Source organism: Camarhynchus parvulus, chromosome 18 (genome assembly GCF_901933205.1).
Source record: "Camarhynchus parvulus chromosome 18, STF_HiC, whole genome shotgun sequence".
NCBI classification, from domain to species: domain Eukaryota; kingdom Metazoa; phylum Chordata; class Aves; order Passeriformes; family Thraupidae; genus Camarhynchus; species Camarhynchus parvulus.
Genome location: NC_044588.1, coordinates 7,730,136 through 7,746,292, shown reverse-complemented (window position 1 = coordinate 7,746,292; position 16,157 = coordinate 7,730,136). Strand labels below are relative to the sequence as shown.

The 16,157-nt window shown below is 57.6% G+C and overlaps 1 protein-coding gene across 1 annotated transcript in view; it reads right to left on the bottom strand.

Moving 5' to 3' along the window:
- MYOCD (myocardin) overlaps window positions 1–16,157 on the bottom strand; it is a 34,549-nt gene continuing 18,392 nt past the window's right edge. Inside the window, exons 5-12 of the mRNA XM_030962029.1 lie at window positions 14,555–14,716; window positions 10,606–10,781; window positions 9,144–9,269; window positions 8,395–8,654; window positions 7,901–8,054; window positions 5,211–6,152; window positions 1,562–1,619; window positions 1–948 (exon numbers count right to left, since the gene is read on the bottom strand). Of these exons, the coding sequence (XP_030817889.1) occupies window positions 386–948; window positions 1,562–1,619; window positions 5,211–6,152; window positions 7,901–8,054; window positions 8,395–8,654; window positions 9,144–9,269; window positions 10,606–10,781; window positions 14,555–14,716 (2,441 nt within the window). The 3' untranslated portion in view covers window positions 1–385. The remainder of the gene's footprint in view (window positions 949–1,561; window positions 1,620–5,210; window positions 6,153–7,900; window positions 8,055–8,394; window positions 8,655–9,143; window positions 9,270–10,605; window positions 10,782–14,554; window positions 14,717–16,157) is intronic.

The window sequence follows — 16,157 nt, the reverse complement described above, 5'->3', positions numbered from 1 at the left end:
CAACAGTGGGCTTCCCTCTCCATGATTTCCTGTTGCCACCCAGGTGAGGTCACCTCACCACACAGTCTTGTCATGAGCTGCTCCAGTTCTCACAAGAGTGACTGCTAAAACTGGGGAGGGGAAAGTTAAAGAAAGAAAATGGAAGTTCTTGTCAATCAAAGGAAGTGTTGTTTCAGGCACTGGTGTCCTCTTGTGGGGTTGTGTCAACGGAGGAAAACCAAAGTACCAGAGTTGTGCTGTCAATTTTCAGTGACTGGAAATTCAAACAAGTCCATATGCTGGGAAAATGACTCCAGTTTGCCCTGGATGAGGCACATTAGCCCTGCACGTTCTGCGGCACGACAGGAGCGCTGTGCTGCCTGCTGCAGGCTCACAGCCCCCTGCCTCACCACTGCTGCAGGTGCAGGTCCATGCTGGTGTTCAGGTTGAGGTCAGCCACGTCCAGGAAGTCGATGTTGAAGATGCTGGGGCCCGCGGGGGTGAGCGAGCTGAAGCCGCTGGCCGAGCTGGGGGGGGTCAGGTCCAGCCACTCCATAGTTTCCCACGGAGACTCAGTGAAACTCATTTGTAAGGCAGAGCCTTCGGCAGGGGAGGGGGACAGCTGGGTGTCCATGGGCGACAGGGGAGTCTGTAAAATCTCCTGGGAGTTGAGCAGTTCGTCGGCGGCTTTGCCAGGGAAGCCCTCCATCATGCCCTCGAAGGGGGGCTCCTCTGCCCCCAGCTTCAGCAGGGCCATCTCGCTGACCCTGCCCAGGGGGCTGTTGAGCAGCACCTCCAGGTGGGCGTCGCTGCTGCCCGGGCAGTGCTCGAAGGGCAGCGGGGCCGGGGGCACCGGCTCGAAGGGGGCAGAGCCCTTGGGGACAGGGCCAGCCGAGCTCCCCGCAGACACCATGATCTGAGGCACCTTCTGCAGGCAGGAACGATCCTCCTTGGCATTGGCTGGGATTTCTGTCAACAAAGGAGAGGGCTTTGAGGTGCCCTGGCGGTGCCCACCACCACGGCCCTCCAGCTGAGCTCTCGGGCATCCCTCTGGAGACAGCTCGATCCCACGGGCACTGCTTGGCCACCCTCCCTGGGGGAAGCCTCCCACATTCCTGCTTTCTGACCTTATCCCCTGGGTTTGGACACAGTCCCTGGGGCACAAGCACTGGCAGCTGTCCCCAGGGGGCTGGGGAAGGGCACAGGCAGCACTTTGCACAGGGCAGGGCAGCAGAAGTGCTCTGTGTGGGAGATGGCACTGGCAGCCCTGGGAATGGGGGGACACTGGGGCTCTGTGTGGGCAGGGGCTGGCAGTGCTGAGCACAGGGCTCCTGTCCTGCTGTCCCCTCTCTCTGCACAGGTGACAGCTGAGCCCAGACCACCCCATGGGGTTGGCACATGCAGGAGCAGGCTCCAGGAGGGCCAAATGTGATTTTGGGTTCAATCTCAGGGGCTGCTGGCACAGGGAGGGCAGGGGAAAGCTGTGCTCGACTCAGGCAGCTCTGCTGGGGTGCACTGAGCCCCACAGAGCAATGCTGGCTGGAGGGGGAGCCCCAGAGGGGGAGAGGGAAGCAGAGCATACCTCCACTCTCAATCAGCACGTCCAGGAGCTCGTCCATCTGCTGACTTCGTGTCATCTGCTGCAGCAAACGACAAGGAGGAGAGGCCATTAGGAGCCACAAGCCAGGCAGATGCTCCAGACCCCAGAAAGGATGGCTCTAGACCCCACAAATGGCTTCCTCCCACACAGAAGGGAGGCCACACCAACACAGGGCTGGCAGTGGTGTTCAGGGCACTGCAGGGACGTGGCACAATGATCCAGGGAGCAAAGCACCTTCCCTGCTGCCAACCCCTCTGCACTGTGGCCACCACAGCCTGCCCTGTCCCAGGGCTCTCAGGACACGGCATTTTGGCCCCAGCACCTCACACTGGCACGTGCCTGCCTGCCCTCCCTGCTCCCTGCACTGCCCAGTCTCCCTCCTCTCCCTGACCAGAACCTGCAAGATCTCCTGCACGCTGGCATAAACCCATTTTCACCCTGCCAACAGCATTGCTCCACTTTCCCAAAGGCACCAGCAGTCCCAGCACTGAGGCTGCTCCCAGGCTCTAATGGGAAGGAAGGTGTTCCTGGGTGTTCCTGGGTGATGGCCAGTCCTCCCTGCAGGAACAGAGCTCCAGGGTAGGGCTCAGGGGGCAGATGGATGAGCAGGATGAGCTTTCCTGGTGACCTGGGAATGCCCAAGGGTCTGTCTCTGACACAGCACTGAGCACCCAAAGAGAGCACACTGTCACCCCAAAGGAGCTGGGGGCTGTCAGGACCCCTGGGTGCACAGGGGACACCATCCAGCCCAGCAGGGTGTCCTCCTTTGTGGCAGCTGGCCAGCACTAACCCTTCAGCAAAGCCCACTCCTCATGGAAACAGGCCTGTCCTGCCCAGAGACCAGAACGGGCTGGGACTCCTGCAGCTGAGTCCCACTGACTGCAAACAGACAGCAGGGGCAGCCCTAGGCCTGGAGAAAACAGAAACCATGCAGTTACCTGCTTCACTGCATCCTCATAGGGTGGAGGCTGCTTTACCTCTGACAGGGCTGGCCTTGACTTACAAAAACTTGGGGATGAAATAGAAAACTTTTGGCCTGACTGCACAGCCATCTGCATGGGGAGATACAGGGAAATGGAGTCAGTGCATGGCAGGAGGCCTGGCTCCCATCCTGCTGAGGTTGGTAGGGAAAATGACAATTTTGTGGGCCAAATAAACTGAAAATGCCTGGCTTTGAGCAGGATGGAGGCAGGTAAACCAGCTCCCTGACCTAGCTCTGAGAGCCAGGGCCAGGCTGGCCCCTTGCCACTGCCAGACATGGTGGCACAGGACAGCCTGGTGTCCTGGGGACATGCAGGACAAAGGGAAGGCAGAGATGCTGCTGCTGGTCAGCTGTGCTTGGCCAGTGATGAGGTGTGGGATTCACATTCTCTGAGCCTGAGAGAAGCAGTGAGAGAAGCAGAGGAAAGAATGATCAAAACACTCACACCAGCATCCAATTACCAATTCCCTCCAGTAAACAATCTTCCACAATGCATTCCCACTTGTGGACAACACAGGTGCGGCAAATGAGGTAAGAATTGTTTTGATCGTTCTTTTCTCTGCTTCTCTCAGGTTCAGAGAATGTGAATCCCACATGAGGCACCTCCCCAGCCACCCCAGCCCCTCCCCATCACCAGAGCTCACAGAGCAGAGCCAGGGAAGGTCACTCAGAAGAGGGAAATCTCTGCCTGCCTGTCTTTGCCAGCTTTGCCAGGCTCCCCTTCCAGGATGGATGGCATGTGAAGCACAGTGCCTGTCAGCTGCTGTCCCCATCACCTCCAGGCCCTTGTGTGTCCTTCCCTGCTGCCTGGCCATGGCCTTGTCCCACAAAAACCAGCACCAGGGGATTGTCCCTCCAGGTGGGTTGGATCCAGGGCAGCAGGGGGGTCACTCTGCCTGGCCACACACATCCTGGTCACCTTTCTGTGGAGGGAGCTGGAATGAACATTGCCCTACTGCCCCTGGCTCATGGGAAACAGCACTGCAGTGCTGGGCACAAAGGAAGAGTTCTTGCTGAAGAAGGACCCTCACCCCCAGGAGCCCCTTGCAGGCAGCAGAGGGAGGTCCAGGATGGGTACTGGAGTTGGGATGAGCTGCAGGACACAAGGGGACCATCCCCCTGCCCTTGGGCAGTGAGGGAGCAGCTGGAGATGCCCCTGTGGTGTCCCTGCTCCCTTCTGAGCCTCACTGACCACTGTCCATCTGTCCAGAGCAGCCCTGCTGCCTCCTGGGTATCAGCTCACAGCCCTGTGTCCCACTGCCCAGAGCTCTGCTGCAGCACCCAGTGCCAGGGCCACCCCTGCATCCCCTGCTCTGCTCCCACTCACCCAAACCAGTGTACCCATCACCTCCCCACCCCTGCACAGCCCCACTGCCCTCCATGCCCATTCCACTAGCAGCTCTGTCTGTGCCCTCCTCACCCTGAACTGCTGCCCTTTCCCACCTCCCTGGCTGTGCTGTTTGCCAGCTGCCCATGGCACCTACCTTGCCATGCTCCTGAGCCCCACTCTGTGCCACTGTGCAGGGCTGCACCCCAATGCCTGCCTGGGGCCACTGTGCAGGGCTGGGAGAGCCCTGCCCTGGTGTGGGCTGTCCCACACACCCAGCCTGCCCCACCCCTGTGAGCACACCTGGCACCCCCGTGCATGGCAGGTGCTGCTGCTGCCTGGGCAGCCCTGGGAGGGCACTGGGGTTGTGATCAGAGCCTTGTGCTGTTTTGTGCTGGCAGTGTGCCCCCCTCCACCTGTCCAGGGGGCTGAGTGAGCAGTGGTGGCTGCTGAGCACAGCTCTGTGCTGGCCTGGTGGGGAGGCACAAGCTCTCTCTGACTGCAGACCTCAGCTCCCAGCCCTGCTCCAGCTTCCTGAGCAAAGGCTTCTCCAGGGGAACTGCTCTCCTCCAGCTCAGTGGTGAAAATCCCTCACATGCTGCTGGGAGCCACAATGGCTTGGCAAGCTGCTGGGAAGCCCTGCAGGCCTGCAGTGGGGTCTCCCAGGGGTGTAGGACCTGTGCCAGGGCTCTCCCAGGAGCTGAGGGATCCACGCTGGTGCCTCCCTGCTGTGTACAGAGCTGTGCCAGGCCTCCATGGGGCACGGCTGTGCCAGGACTCCCCCAGGGGCAGAGCAAGCTGCGCCAGGACTCCCCCTGAGGGGAGAGGCAGCTGGGTTTGGGCTCTTTTAGGGTAGAAGAAGCTGTGCCAGTGCTCCCCCGGGGAAGTGGGAGCTTGCCAGGACACCTCCAGGGGCAGAGAGAGCTGTGCCAGAGCTCCCCAGGGCAGAGGGAGCTGTGCCAGGGCTCCGTAGGGCAGAGGATGCTCTGCCAGGACCCTCCCAGGACACGGGCAGCTTTGCCAGTGCTCACCTAGGGGCAGAGAGAGCAGTGCTGGGGAGGAGGGGAGCTGTGCCAGGGCTTCCCCCGGGCAGCAGGAGCTGTGCCAGGGCTCCATGGGGCACGAGAGCTGTGCTGTCACCCCTCCAGGACAACTGGCTGCGCTGGCAGGGCTCCCCAGAAGAATCCCTGCACAGGACCCTGCAGTGCTATCAGCCTCCATCCCACTGCCCATCTGGGATACTTTCTGCCCTTGCAGAAGGTATCCGCAAGGCCTCCCCCGTGTGGTGTGAGCGGAGGGGTGCGGGCTGGGCTGGCACTCACCGGGGCCGTGCGGAGGCAGCTGCTGCCCGGGGGGGACCCGCTGCGGCCCTCGGGGGACACGGGCAGCAGGTAGTGGCTGTTGGGGGACGGCGGCAGGCTGATGTGCTGGGGGCTCTTCGCAGCCCCCAGGGGAGAGTGCTGCGGGGAGCACTGCGGGCTCAGGAATGTCGAGGAGGTGATGGTGCTCTGCCCCGCGGGCTCCAAGCAGTGGCTGTTCACAATGTGGGGCACCTGCGGCACTCCACAGTTACTCAGCTTATCCGAGCTGCCGGCCTGGCCCTTCAGGGCCATTTGTTTGGATGCAAATGGACAGCTGGACACGGTGTTTTCCTGCTTGATGGGGACACCAAAGAAATGCTGAGCAGGCTGCTGCTTTTCCTCAAGGCCGTTGCTTCTCTTCCGCTTCTGGAGCTGCATCCGCAGCTCCTCCACCTGCCTCTGCTCCTGCTGCAGCTTCCACGTCAGTTCATTGATCACCTTCTGCTTCTCCACCAGCATCTTGTCCTTCTCCGTGTCTATCCCTTCCAGTTCCAGCTGGATGCTCCCTCCGTTCATGCTGCTCATGAGGCTTTCCTCAGCGCTGCCCTGCACTGGTGATGGCTGGAGGCCAAACTGTGGAGAAGCCATGGGCCCGTCGTTGAAGGTGTCGGGCAGGGAGCCGCTCACCGAGAGGTCGGAGGAGGCGGGCGAGATGGGCGGCGTGGAGCTGGTGCTGCCAAAGTGGTAGAAACCATTGGATAACATGCTGGTGGAGGACTGGGACTGGTAGCTGGACAGGGTGCTAGTTGGGGTGACGGGGAAGGTGACGGTGGTGATCTCACTGAAGCTGGGCACCGTGCTGCTGCTGCACTCCTGGAAGGGCCGCAGCCGCTCCATCAGCGCCGTCTTGGTGCCCGACACGGGCAGGCCTCGGATCCGGAGCTGCTGCCTCAGCTCCGACACCTGGAAGGGAAATCACTCCTGGTCAGTCTCTGTAGGAATGTGCCCCCTGTTGACAGAGGGACCAAATTATCCTTTGGCTCCTTAAAAAGACAAAGGAAATTATCCTTTGGCTCCTTAAAAAGTCTTGGTGCCCGACACGGGCAGGCCTCGGATCCAGAGCTGCTGCCTCAGCTCTGACACCTGGAAGGAAAATCACTCGTGGTCAGTCTCTGTAGGAATGTGCCCCCTGTTGATAGAGTGACCAAATTATCCTTTGGCTCCTTGAAAAGGGAAAAAGCCCTGAAGTTTCTCTCCTCAACTGGGTAAAAAGACATCTCATAGGACCTTGGAGACTTCACCTCAAACCTAGCACTATCCAAATGGACAGAGGCCAAAAGGTCTGGCCTAAGCAATTCACTAGAAAAGGAAATAATCGCTTTTGTGCAGTGTTTTAGCAGGAGCAAGAACCTCTTGGTTCTTGAGAAAAGCCAAGCTAGGGGCTTGCTCCTGCTAAAACCAAGCTAGGGGCTTGCTCCTCTATAGCAGGAGCAAGCCCCTAGCTCGGTTTTTCTCTGTAAGAACTTTGTTATTTTGCCTTTTATTAAAACTTTTTCTGTTTCCAACACTACCTCAGAAGCCATCCTGCTAGTTTTATGCCATTTGGGCTAGCTGAGCTATCTCAGGTGTGATGAGTTCCTCTGAGAGCTCATAAGACCTGGCTCGAAGAGAAAACCCATCAAGTCTCAGTGGCAGATCAGCCCTTTAGAAACCCAATGCTTCTAACAAGGAGTCTCAGATCACAGCTTCCAGCTTTAACCTCTGTCGTCCCAGGTGCTCCCTGTCTCACCTGCAGTCACCACAATCACCATGCACAGGCCTGACCACTGCCCAGCCTTTCCTAACAGGAAATTCTTCCTCCTTCCTCCAAGAGCTGTGACTCCTCCATGAACCAGCACGAACCAGTAGTCAGGGAAGGAACTCAGGATTCCCTTCCTAGCAGTGGATTTCTCCATGAGCAGAGGGCTTTAGCACAGACCAGGAGCCAGCTGACAGCTCACAGACACTGACACCTTGGAGCCACATGCTCTGTGCTCAGGCACATGATTCAGTCACCTGAGCTAGGGCAAACTCACCTGTTTCTACCTCGGGGCTGCCCCCAGGTCTCTGCTCCTAGAAGGATTTGGCCTTCCCCATGACTGAGGGTCCATTAGCAAAGAATGAAAGAATAGCTGATATGAAGGATTCTCCCCTATGACCTTCCTTGCCTACATGAGAGGGGCTCAAAACAGTGCATGGAGCAGGAGGTACCTGCTCATGCAGAGAGCTGAGCAGGCCTGGCTGAGGAGCTGAGTCACTGAGGGGGGGCATGCTGCCCTACTGGCCCTTGGCTGCTCTGTCAGGGCATCCACAATGTCAAACCCACCCAGGGATGGAGGCAGGAGCTGCAGGAGCAGCAGCTCAGATCATCCTTCAGGCTGACCTGCAGCCTCCCCAGGCTGCACCTTTGGTTTGCTGATGCACAGGCTGGAGCAGTGCACCCCTCACCACCTGCAGAGCAGCAAGCCCTCGTGTTCAGAGCCTCCCCAGTGACCAAGCCCTGCCCCAGGGCGCTGTGCTGCACTCCTGGGTGGCTCAGAGCAGGGGGTTCAGGCGTGCTGATCTCTAACATGGCCCCTCCCAGCCTGTGGCACTCCCTGGCACACACAGAGGCAGCACAGCACACTCAGGCTGTGACATTCTGCTCCTGCAGTGACAAAGTCTGCACTCACTTTGAGATCATCCAGGTTGGAGGGCAGAGGGCCTGGCTTGATAGATGAGACACAAGTCTGGCCTGAAAAGGTGGTTTTCACTGGAGAAAGAGGGGTGTTGTTGCCAGAAGTTGATGAAGGATTTGAGCTTTTGACCATTTGCTCATTTGATTGCCTGAAATAACAAAGGAGATTTGGGGTAATTTGTCTGTTCCCCCAGGGTCTTTGTGCCCAGCATCCCATCCCTCTGCTCCCCCGGGTCTGCTGTCTCCTATGTGAGACTTCAGGATAGCCCAGAAAAACCAGGCTGGGCTGCAGGGGATGGCTGGTGTCCCACCACAGGTGCCCAAACCAGTATGCAAAGCCAGAGTGGTTTGGAATGAGCCTGTGCTGTTCCCAAGCTTTTCTGTTTTGGTGTTGTGCCTCTATCCCCTCGCTCTGGCACAAATGGATACAGAGGAGAAAGCCTGGAGAGAGGCAGGACAAAGTCCTGCTGCTGGCACAGTGCCACTCACTTTAGCTGTCCTTGGTGCATCCCAGGGTAGCTGAAATGCTGCTGCTGCTGCTGCTGCTGCTGCTGCTGGCTGAGGATCTGGAGCTGCAGGAAGAGCTGCTGCTGCTGGAGCAGTCTGGCATATGCAGAATCCATGGGTGGAGGGGACTTCTCTGCTTTCTGGTCTGGAGGGATGTACTGGTGGTACTTGAGCTTCTTCACTTTGGGCTTGGTGTCCTTGGGCTTTTTGTGACGGTTCTTGCTGTCACTGGATGATTTGGACTGTTGGAAGGAAGGAAAGGAATTAGGGGTGAGAAGAGCTTCTGTCATCCCCATGGGACCCCAGAAGCCTGGGACAGAACAAAGGCAGCTCCTGCTGGCACCCTGCTCCAAGACCTGCTGAGCGTGGATGTGGGGAACTCCCTTGGCACCGTGTCCCACCTCAGCTGGAGAGCACATGAGATGGAGAATGACCCTCCCTGCTGGAAGGTGCTCCAGTGTGGCCCGGTATCTCCTCCTGCTCCAGCCCCAGGGGATGTTTTCAGCGCAGGACTCAAGCAGTTGCCTCCAGCAAGGTGTAATGTTGTATCTTGTGCCATTACACAATTAATTAAATTTGTTTTTGACACAAGGTTGTCTGCCTGAATTATTCAAAGCCTTTAAGGCCAGAACCCAGAGTTTTCACACATTTGTGGCACAGCACATGGGCACTCCAGGCTTGTTTGCCCCGGGCTGGTTCCCCTCCTGGGCAGCTGGAGGCACCGGCATTACCTTCACGGCAGAGGGCAGCGGCAGCGTCGGGCTCTCCTGCCCCGCGGGCTGCTTGGGGCTGTCGCACTGGCTGCCCTGCCCCGGGGCAGCGTCCGGAGCGTGCCCATCGGCACTGGGGGGACGATCCTGCAAGGGAGAGGGGACAGGGGCTGTGGGGCCGGACCCAGGGCTGTCCAGTCTGGACTGGGGCTCCTGATGCCCCGTTTTCTCACCCGTAATGTTCCAAATCCCCACAGATGCCTCAGTGCATCCCAGTCCTCTGCCTCCACACTCCTCCTTGTTTTTCCAGCCCTCCCAATTTCACCCGAGCCCCATATCCTTGCTCACAGCCCCTCAGTATCCTCCAGACCAGCCCCCTCACCCGTCGACGACCAAAATCCTTTTGGTCCTCCCCCATCCCAGTCTGCCCCAGTTTCTACCTTTCCTCTCCGTCCATCCCAGCCCCTCCAGTCTGCCTCAGTCCTCTCCAGCTCCCCCATTACCCCCAGTGCCCCTGTTCCCCCAGCCTCTACATTCCCCCAATTTCCCCCCAGTTCCCCCAGCCGCTACATTCCCTCAATTTCCTCCCAGTCTCCCAGTTCCCCCAGCCTCCACATTCCCCCAATTTCCCTCCATTCCCCCGGGCTCTACATTCTCCCATTTCCCCCCAGTTTCCCCCCAGTTTGCCCCAGTCCCTCTCTCCACCCCGGCCCGGCGCTCCCCGGGGCTGCAATGCCCGCGCCGGCCGGCAGTGGGCGCGCCGGCCCCGCGCAGCGCGGTCCCCCCGCGGTCCCAGAATGACAGAACGACACAGAATGACAGAATCACAGAATGACACAGAAACACAGAATTAACACGGCTGGAAAAGACCTTTGACATCATCGAGTCCAATCTGTCACCTAACACCGCCTTGTCAACCAAATCTTGGCACTGACTGCCAAATCCAGGCTCTTAAACACCTCCAGGGATGGTGACTCCATCGCCTCCCTGGGCAGCCCATTCCAATGCCCAACCACTCTTTCAGTGAAGAATTTCTTCCTAATGTCCAACCTGAACCTCCCCTGGTGCAGCTTGAGGCTGTGTCCTCGTGTTCTGTCGCTGTTCCCTGGGAAGAGCCTGACCCCCCATGGCTGCACCCTCCTGTGAGGAGTGATGGGGGTCCCCAGAGACTTCTCTTCTGCAGTGTGAGCCCCTACAGCTCCTTCAGCCGCTCCTCACAGGACTTGTGTTTCAGACCCCTCACCAGCCTTGTTGCCTCCTCTGGACACACTCCGGCATCCCCACATCCTTCCTAAATTGAGGGGCCCAGGACTGGACACAGCGCAGAAGGTGCGGCCTCATCAGTGCCGAGCACAGGGCAGGAATCACCTCCCCGGCCCGAGACCCCGCGTGTTCCTCCCCCGTGCCACCCCCTGTGCCATCCCCCGTGCCACACGGGTCTATCCCCCTGCATGTCTCCCGGCCCCAGGAGGGCTCTCCGTACCTGAGGAGCCCCGGCAGGGCCGGCGGGGGGCGGCTCCGGGGCCTTGGAGCCGGGGGGCGGCTCGGCGGGGCCCGGGGAGCCGCGGCTGCGGGGCCGCTCCGGGGACAGCCCGTCGTTGCTGCTGTCCTCCTCGAAGGCGAAGGCGTCGCTCTGCCGGGGAAAGCCGCCCTGGGAGCCTGCGGGGGCAGAGGGGCCACGGTCAGAGCCTGCGGGGAGGGACGGGGCGCGGGGTGAGCCTGTGGGGAGCTGGGCCGCGCCCGCCGCCCCCTCCCCGGCCCTGGGTGAGGGCACACGGGGGGCTCGGGCACCTCCGGCGGTGCCCCGCGGCTGGGGGAGAGCAGGGGGACCGGAGCCATGCACAGGAGCGCTTGGTCAGGAGAAAGGAGGGGATGGAGGAGCCAGGAGCATGGACTGTGTCCTGTGGGAGAGAGGAGGGGATGGAGGAGCCAGGATCATGGCTCTGGTTCCTTGGGACAGGAGAGAGGAGGGGATGGAGGAGCCTGTCCCACCAGCACAGCAGGGCTGGTGCAGACAGGTGGGGCTGCTGCAGGAGGGGGCTCTGCCATTCTGCCCCTCCACTGGGCTGGGATGGGAGAGCGGCACCATTCACCCTCCCTGAGCTGAGCACCCAGCTGAACACCCACACCACGCATGGACTCTGTCCTCAGCAGAAGGAGTGAGGTTGAAATCAGCTCGGAATGTGATCCATCTGCTCACAGCACAACAGCCAACAAGGGTGGATGTGGCTGCAGGTGCACAGATGCTCCCACATCCTGTCTCTGTGCACAGGTTTCCCCCACAGGACACAGTTCCAACCACTTCTCTGCCTGCCCGACAGCCCCAGGCTGCCCTGCCTGCACAGCTCCTGCACTGTTATCTGCTAGTCAGATGGGCAAGGGCTCTTGACCCCGAGGTTTGATGATAAATAAAGTGCTGAGAAAAAAGGTCTCATGTGAGCCTCGGGAGAGCTGCAGGTGGGGGTAGAGGAAGGAGCAGCGTGGCCACACTTGTAATCTCCTCGTGCTCATGTCTGGCATTTGTCAGGCAGCTTGGCACGCTGATAGGGAGGTGACAAATGGGGAAATAGGAAGGGCCTGGGGACAAGCTTCCACCTGTCCCTGCTGCTGGTCTAGCAATGTGCACCTTCTCAACGACACGCACCTCCTGCTCTGACCCCTGCCCCTATCTGAGAGATAAGGGTTATCTCCACTCCCTGTGGCTGCTGGTGCCAGGGTGGGCGAGGACAGAGGCCTGGCTCCCTGCCTGAGCTGCTGCCCAGACATGGGCTGGGGAAATGAGAGCAGCTGTGTTCAACTTGCTGTCCCTGGAAGGAGGGTCTGTGTCCTCTCCATCCTCTCCATCCTCTCCAGCACCAAAACAGGTCCCTGAGGAGCTGCAGCATTGCATGGGCCACCTGGGCTGCATGGGAGCTGCAGGCCAGCATGGACATCCCCTCTTGGGACAAATTACTCCAAGCAAGGGGGACTTGTGGATCTGCAGGGCTCCTGCTGTGCTGGGGAGCGTGTGTTGGGAAGTGGTGCCAAAGCTGGGAGCACAAGGGACCTTCAGGACACAGCGACAGCCCAGAGCATGACAGGAATGTGCTGCATCCTGCTGCTTGATACCACAGGGCTGTGCCAATGGGGAATGCTTCCCTTATCTGTCCTGCTCTCACCCAGCCCGGCCTGGGCGTATTGTTTCTCGGTCCCGTGTCCCTGCTGTAATCTCAGGCAGGATGGTGTTTGCTCCAGGCTGTTTCTAATGCACTGGGTATTGTCCTCTGGAGCGCATTGGACAAAGTGATGACAAGGACCTGGTAAAAACAGTTCCTTGTATCACTGCTCAGCTATGCAGGGCACTGGCGGCCTCCTGTCACTGGGACGTTTGGGCTTTCGTTGGGGTCTGGCACTTTCTGCTCACCCTGCCGGAGGTGATTAGAGGAACACGTCAGCTGAACTTTCCACTGTATAAACAGTTGAGATTCCAAGGTTAAAGTAAAATGATTTTAAACCCTGTCATCTTTCTGGTATTGCAAAAACAAAAGGCTTAACGTTCAGAAGCGCCAGTACTCATCCCCGCTATGTGTTCAGCCCTTTACCCAAATTGTGAGTACCACAAGGTGCCTCTGACTCCACAAATGAGCTTGAGGATCCTTCAACTTGGGGCTTCCTTCTGCAGAAACCTGAGGGATGGTTTCTACACTACCTTCTACTCATGGCACCCTATGGTACCAAGCAACTTCATGCTGGACCCTAATGAGCTGCATGTTTGACCCTAAATGGGATGGAACTGGCTTACAAGGACACGTTTTTCCCCAGCAATGTGATAGAACAGCATTGTGAAAGGGAGAAATTTAAAACTAAACAAATCATTTTTAAGCCAGATTTTTTGTTTTTAACAGTTTGGTCCCATAAATCTCTGTTTACCACCAGCTCCTGACAAGGCAGCTGGAGAGATGCTCTATTCAAGACTCAAGCTCATTTCCCCAGTCTCCAAACCTCATCTCCAGGGGATAAAGTCATGCTCACGCTGCCTCAAATGTTTATAAAGGGGGGGATTTTTTGAACCTTTTTTTTTTCCACTGTACTCTCCTTTAGTAAGTGGCCGGGGAGATTTTACTTGAACTCTCCTTAAAAATTCCTCTTCAGGCAGAGTCCTGGAACATTTCACCTTCAAAGAGGAGAGCTGCAACACGCTGGGAATGGAGCAGCTCCAGGGCCAGGCTGGAGAAGCTGCTGTACATACACAGCCTGCATTTCACAGCCCCAAACCAAGAGCAGGAATAGTTGTGGGGCAGGACAGAGCAGTACCTGAGCCTGGAGTATTTCATGTCATTTAATATGGTGTCTGAGGTGAAATAAAAATCAAAGTGCTTCCTGTTTCAACTCTCATTTTTGGCATCTCTCTTGTCACTCCAAGACCCTTTCTTCCCCAAAACCCTGCCATTGTCCCCAGCCTGCTCTGAGCTCCAGAACAGACCCTTCAAATGGGATTATGCCAATGGAAATGATCCCATTAATTGAGGAACTGTGAGCAACAGAACAGAGCAGCTCTCAGTGCCTCATTAGAGACCTGAGCACCACTTTGGACATGTGGAGACAGCCCCAGACTTCAAAAATAAGGGTTGCTGCCCTGTCACTGCAGGACCCTGCTGGCTTTCCTGCTCCTTTCTCTGCTTTTGGATCTCCCTGTCCTGGCACTGAGCCCTGGCTGAAATCTGAGTCACCTTTCTGCTCTGTGTTGGCTCCCACAGCAGCTTCCCTGCAGCAGCGTGGGGGAAGTAATTGTGGATGATTCTTCCTCCCTCCTCTGGTGGGAGGAGGTGATGGAGGAAAACCAAGGTTAGGAATAAGAGAAGTGCTGGGTCTGCTTGGTAGGAGTGTGCCCTGTTTATATCCTCCAGCAATTTAGCACCCCAAGGATGCTCCACACCCCAGGGGTGCAGCATCCTGCTCTGCTGGGTCCTGCATACCACCAGCCCCAGTGGTAAAAAATAAAAGAGAACCCTCAGCCTTCCTGAACTGGGGCCACGCCACCCCCATTTATTGGGATGTGAGAGCTTGGCAAGGCACGAGAATCTGGGAGAATCTGGGCTGGTCTCACCACCAAACCCCTGTGCACTCAGGTTCTCTCCCATGCTGAAGGAAGGAGTGTCCTCTCCCCAACAGCATCACTTCTGTGCTCAAGGCCTTGGGGAGGGAAGGGGTGTAAGAAGGGAGCTTCTTTCTGGGGGAATGTGGCTGAGCACTGGTGCATGTTGGTGTCACTGCTCTAAGATGAGAGCTCTGTGCTCACAGGCTGTGCTGGACTGGGATGGTTACTATGAAAATAATTCAATTTAAGCAATAAAAGCAGCTTTTACATCCAGGCTGGCCACTTCCTGCAGTCACTGTGGCAGCCCCTGCCCCACTCCATGCACACACACATCACTCACGTTCACTGTCAGTACCTTTTATGGCCTCTTTCACAGCTGAGTCCACGGGAATAATATTCTTCTCCACCAGCTCCAAAGGACCCGGCCTGAGTGCGATCTTCTCGTTGAGGTCATCTGCCAGCCGGGCTCTTTTCAGCTTCATTTGAGTGGACTGGATGGACCCCTCTGCAGCTGAATCTGAAAGGCCAAACAGAGGTGTCAGGACCAGGGGCTCCTGTGGGCACAGCACTCAGGATTCCCAGCTAGCAGTAGATTTCTCCATGAGCAGAGGGCTTTGGCACAGACCAGCAGCCAGCTGACCTTGTGGTGCCCCTCAGCACAGCCTCTGGGGCTGTGGTACCTGAGCGTGGCTCAGCACAGCAGGATCTGCTCTGCCACACTGGGTAGGGCTGATCTGGGACATCTCTGAGCCTCAGGCCCAGCTTCTCCATTCCCAAACAAGAGCGTCTCTCTACCATCCTGGGCTTGCAAACCCAGCCTGCAGCTGGACCATCCTCTGCAAGGCCCAGGAGTGACCTGTGATGGAAACTTCATCAGCAAGCTGGCCCTAACAAGGGCCAAAGGGTCCCCAGCTCCTCCCTGCCAGGAGCACATTGGCCCCTTTTGGGTTAGTGCAGATGGGAAACAGCTGCAGAATAGAACCATTGGCAGTGCTTGACTCCTGGAGTAAATGCCTTACACTGGAATTAAAACTGCTGTCTTGGGCTGTGGACTTTTGGAGGTGACATAATTACAGTGCTCCAGGCCTTCAGGGAGAAAAAGAGCCAGGGAGGAGCAGAGCAGAGGCAGGTAGATCTGGAAACTGCAGCCCTACCAAAGCCAGCTGAGAAACCCCCAGTTGTTAAAGGGTGACAGAAGAATATCAATTTAAACAGAAAGATTTCCTGAACAAAGCTATCTGGCTCCTCTCTTGGACCAGGCATGAGTAGTGAGGGAGTAGGATTCTGAACCAGATCATTTCTAAACCCTGGAGGGTCTAAAGTAAGAGCAGCTGCATTGAGGTTGTTCTTTCTTCAAAGCCTGGACACTCTCTGGAAGAGATATTGTAGGGAACATGAGCTACAGGGCTTGGCACCATGGAAATTCTCTACAGGAGGTCAGGAGAGCTGCTCTAGGGCCATTCAGATTATACAGACCAGTGAACACAAATGAGCTCCTTGAGGTGAATTGTAACAGAAGGCACTGTTGGCACTTGGATGATGCAAACTGTGTCACCTGGCCAGTTCCAATCACCTCTAGCTCCAGTTGTGAACAAAATGGATTTGTAAGTCAAATCCACAAAATGGATATGGCCAGACAGCTCTGAAATGCAGAGCAGGATGGACAGAGGTGTGAGCAGAGGCTGCAGGTAAGGGGGTGTGGGGCGGCATCTTGCTGAGTGCACAGCCAGGCACTCCCTGCTCTCTGCAGTCTCTGTCCCTCTGTCCCTGCCCAAGCCCAGGGCCTGCAGCTGCCTCCACATCTGGTAACAGCCCCCCAGCTCCATTATTTAACCTAAGGGAAGGGCACTCTCCATCTCTTCACCAAGCAATGGTGCTAGCTTATTTTTGGGATGGAAACCCAGGGGAAAAGCAAGGCAGCAACCCTGATCCAGCACTGGACCCAGGCTCAGCCCTCC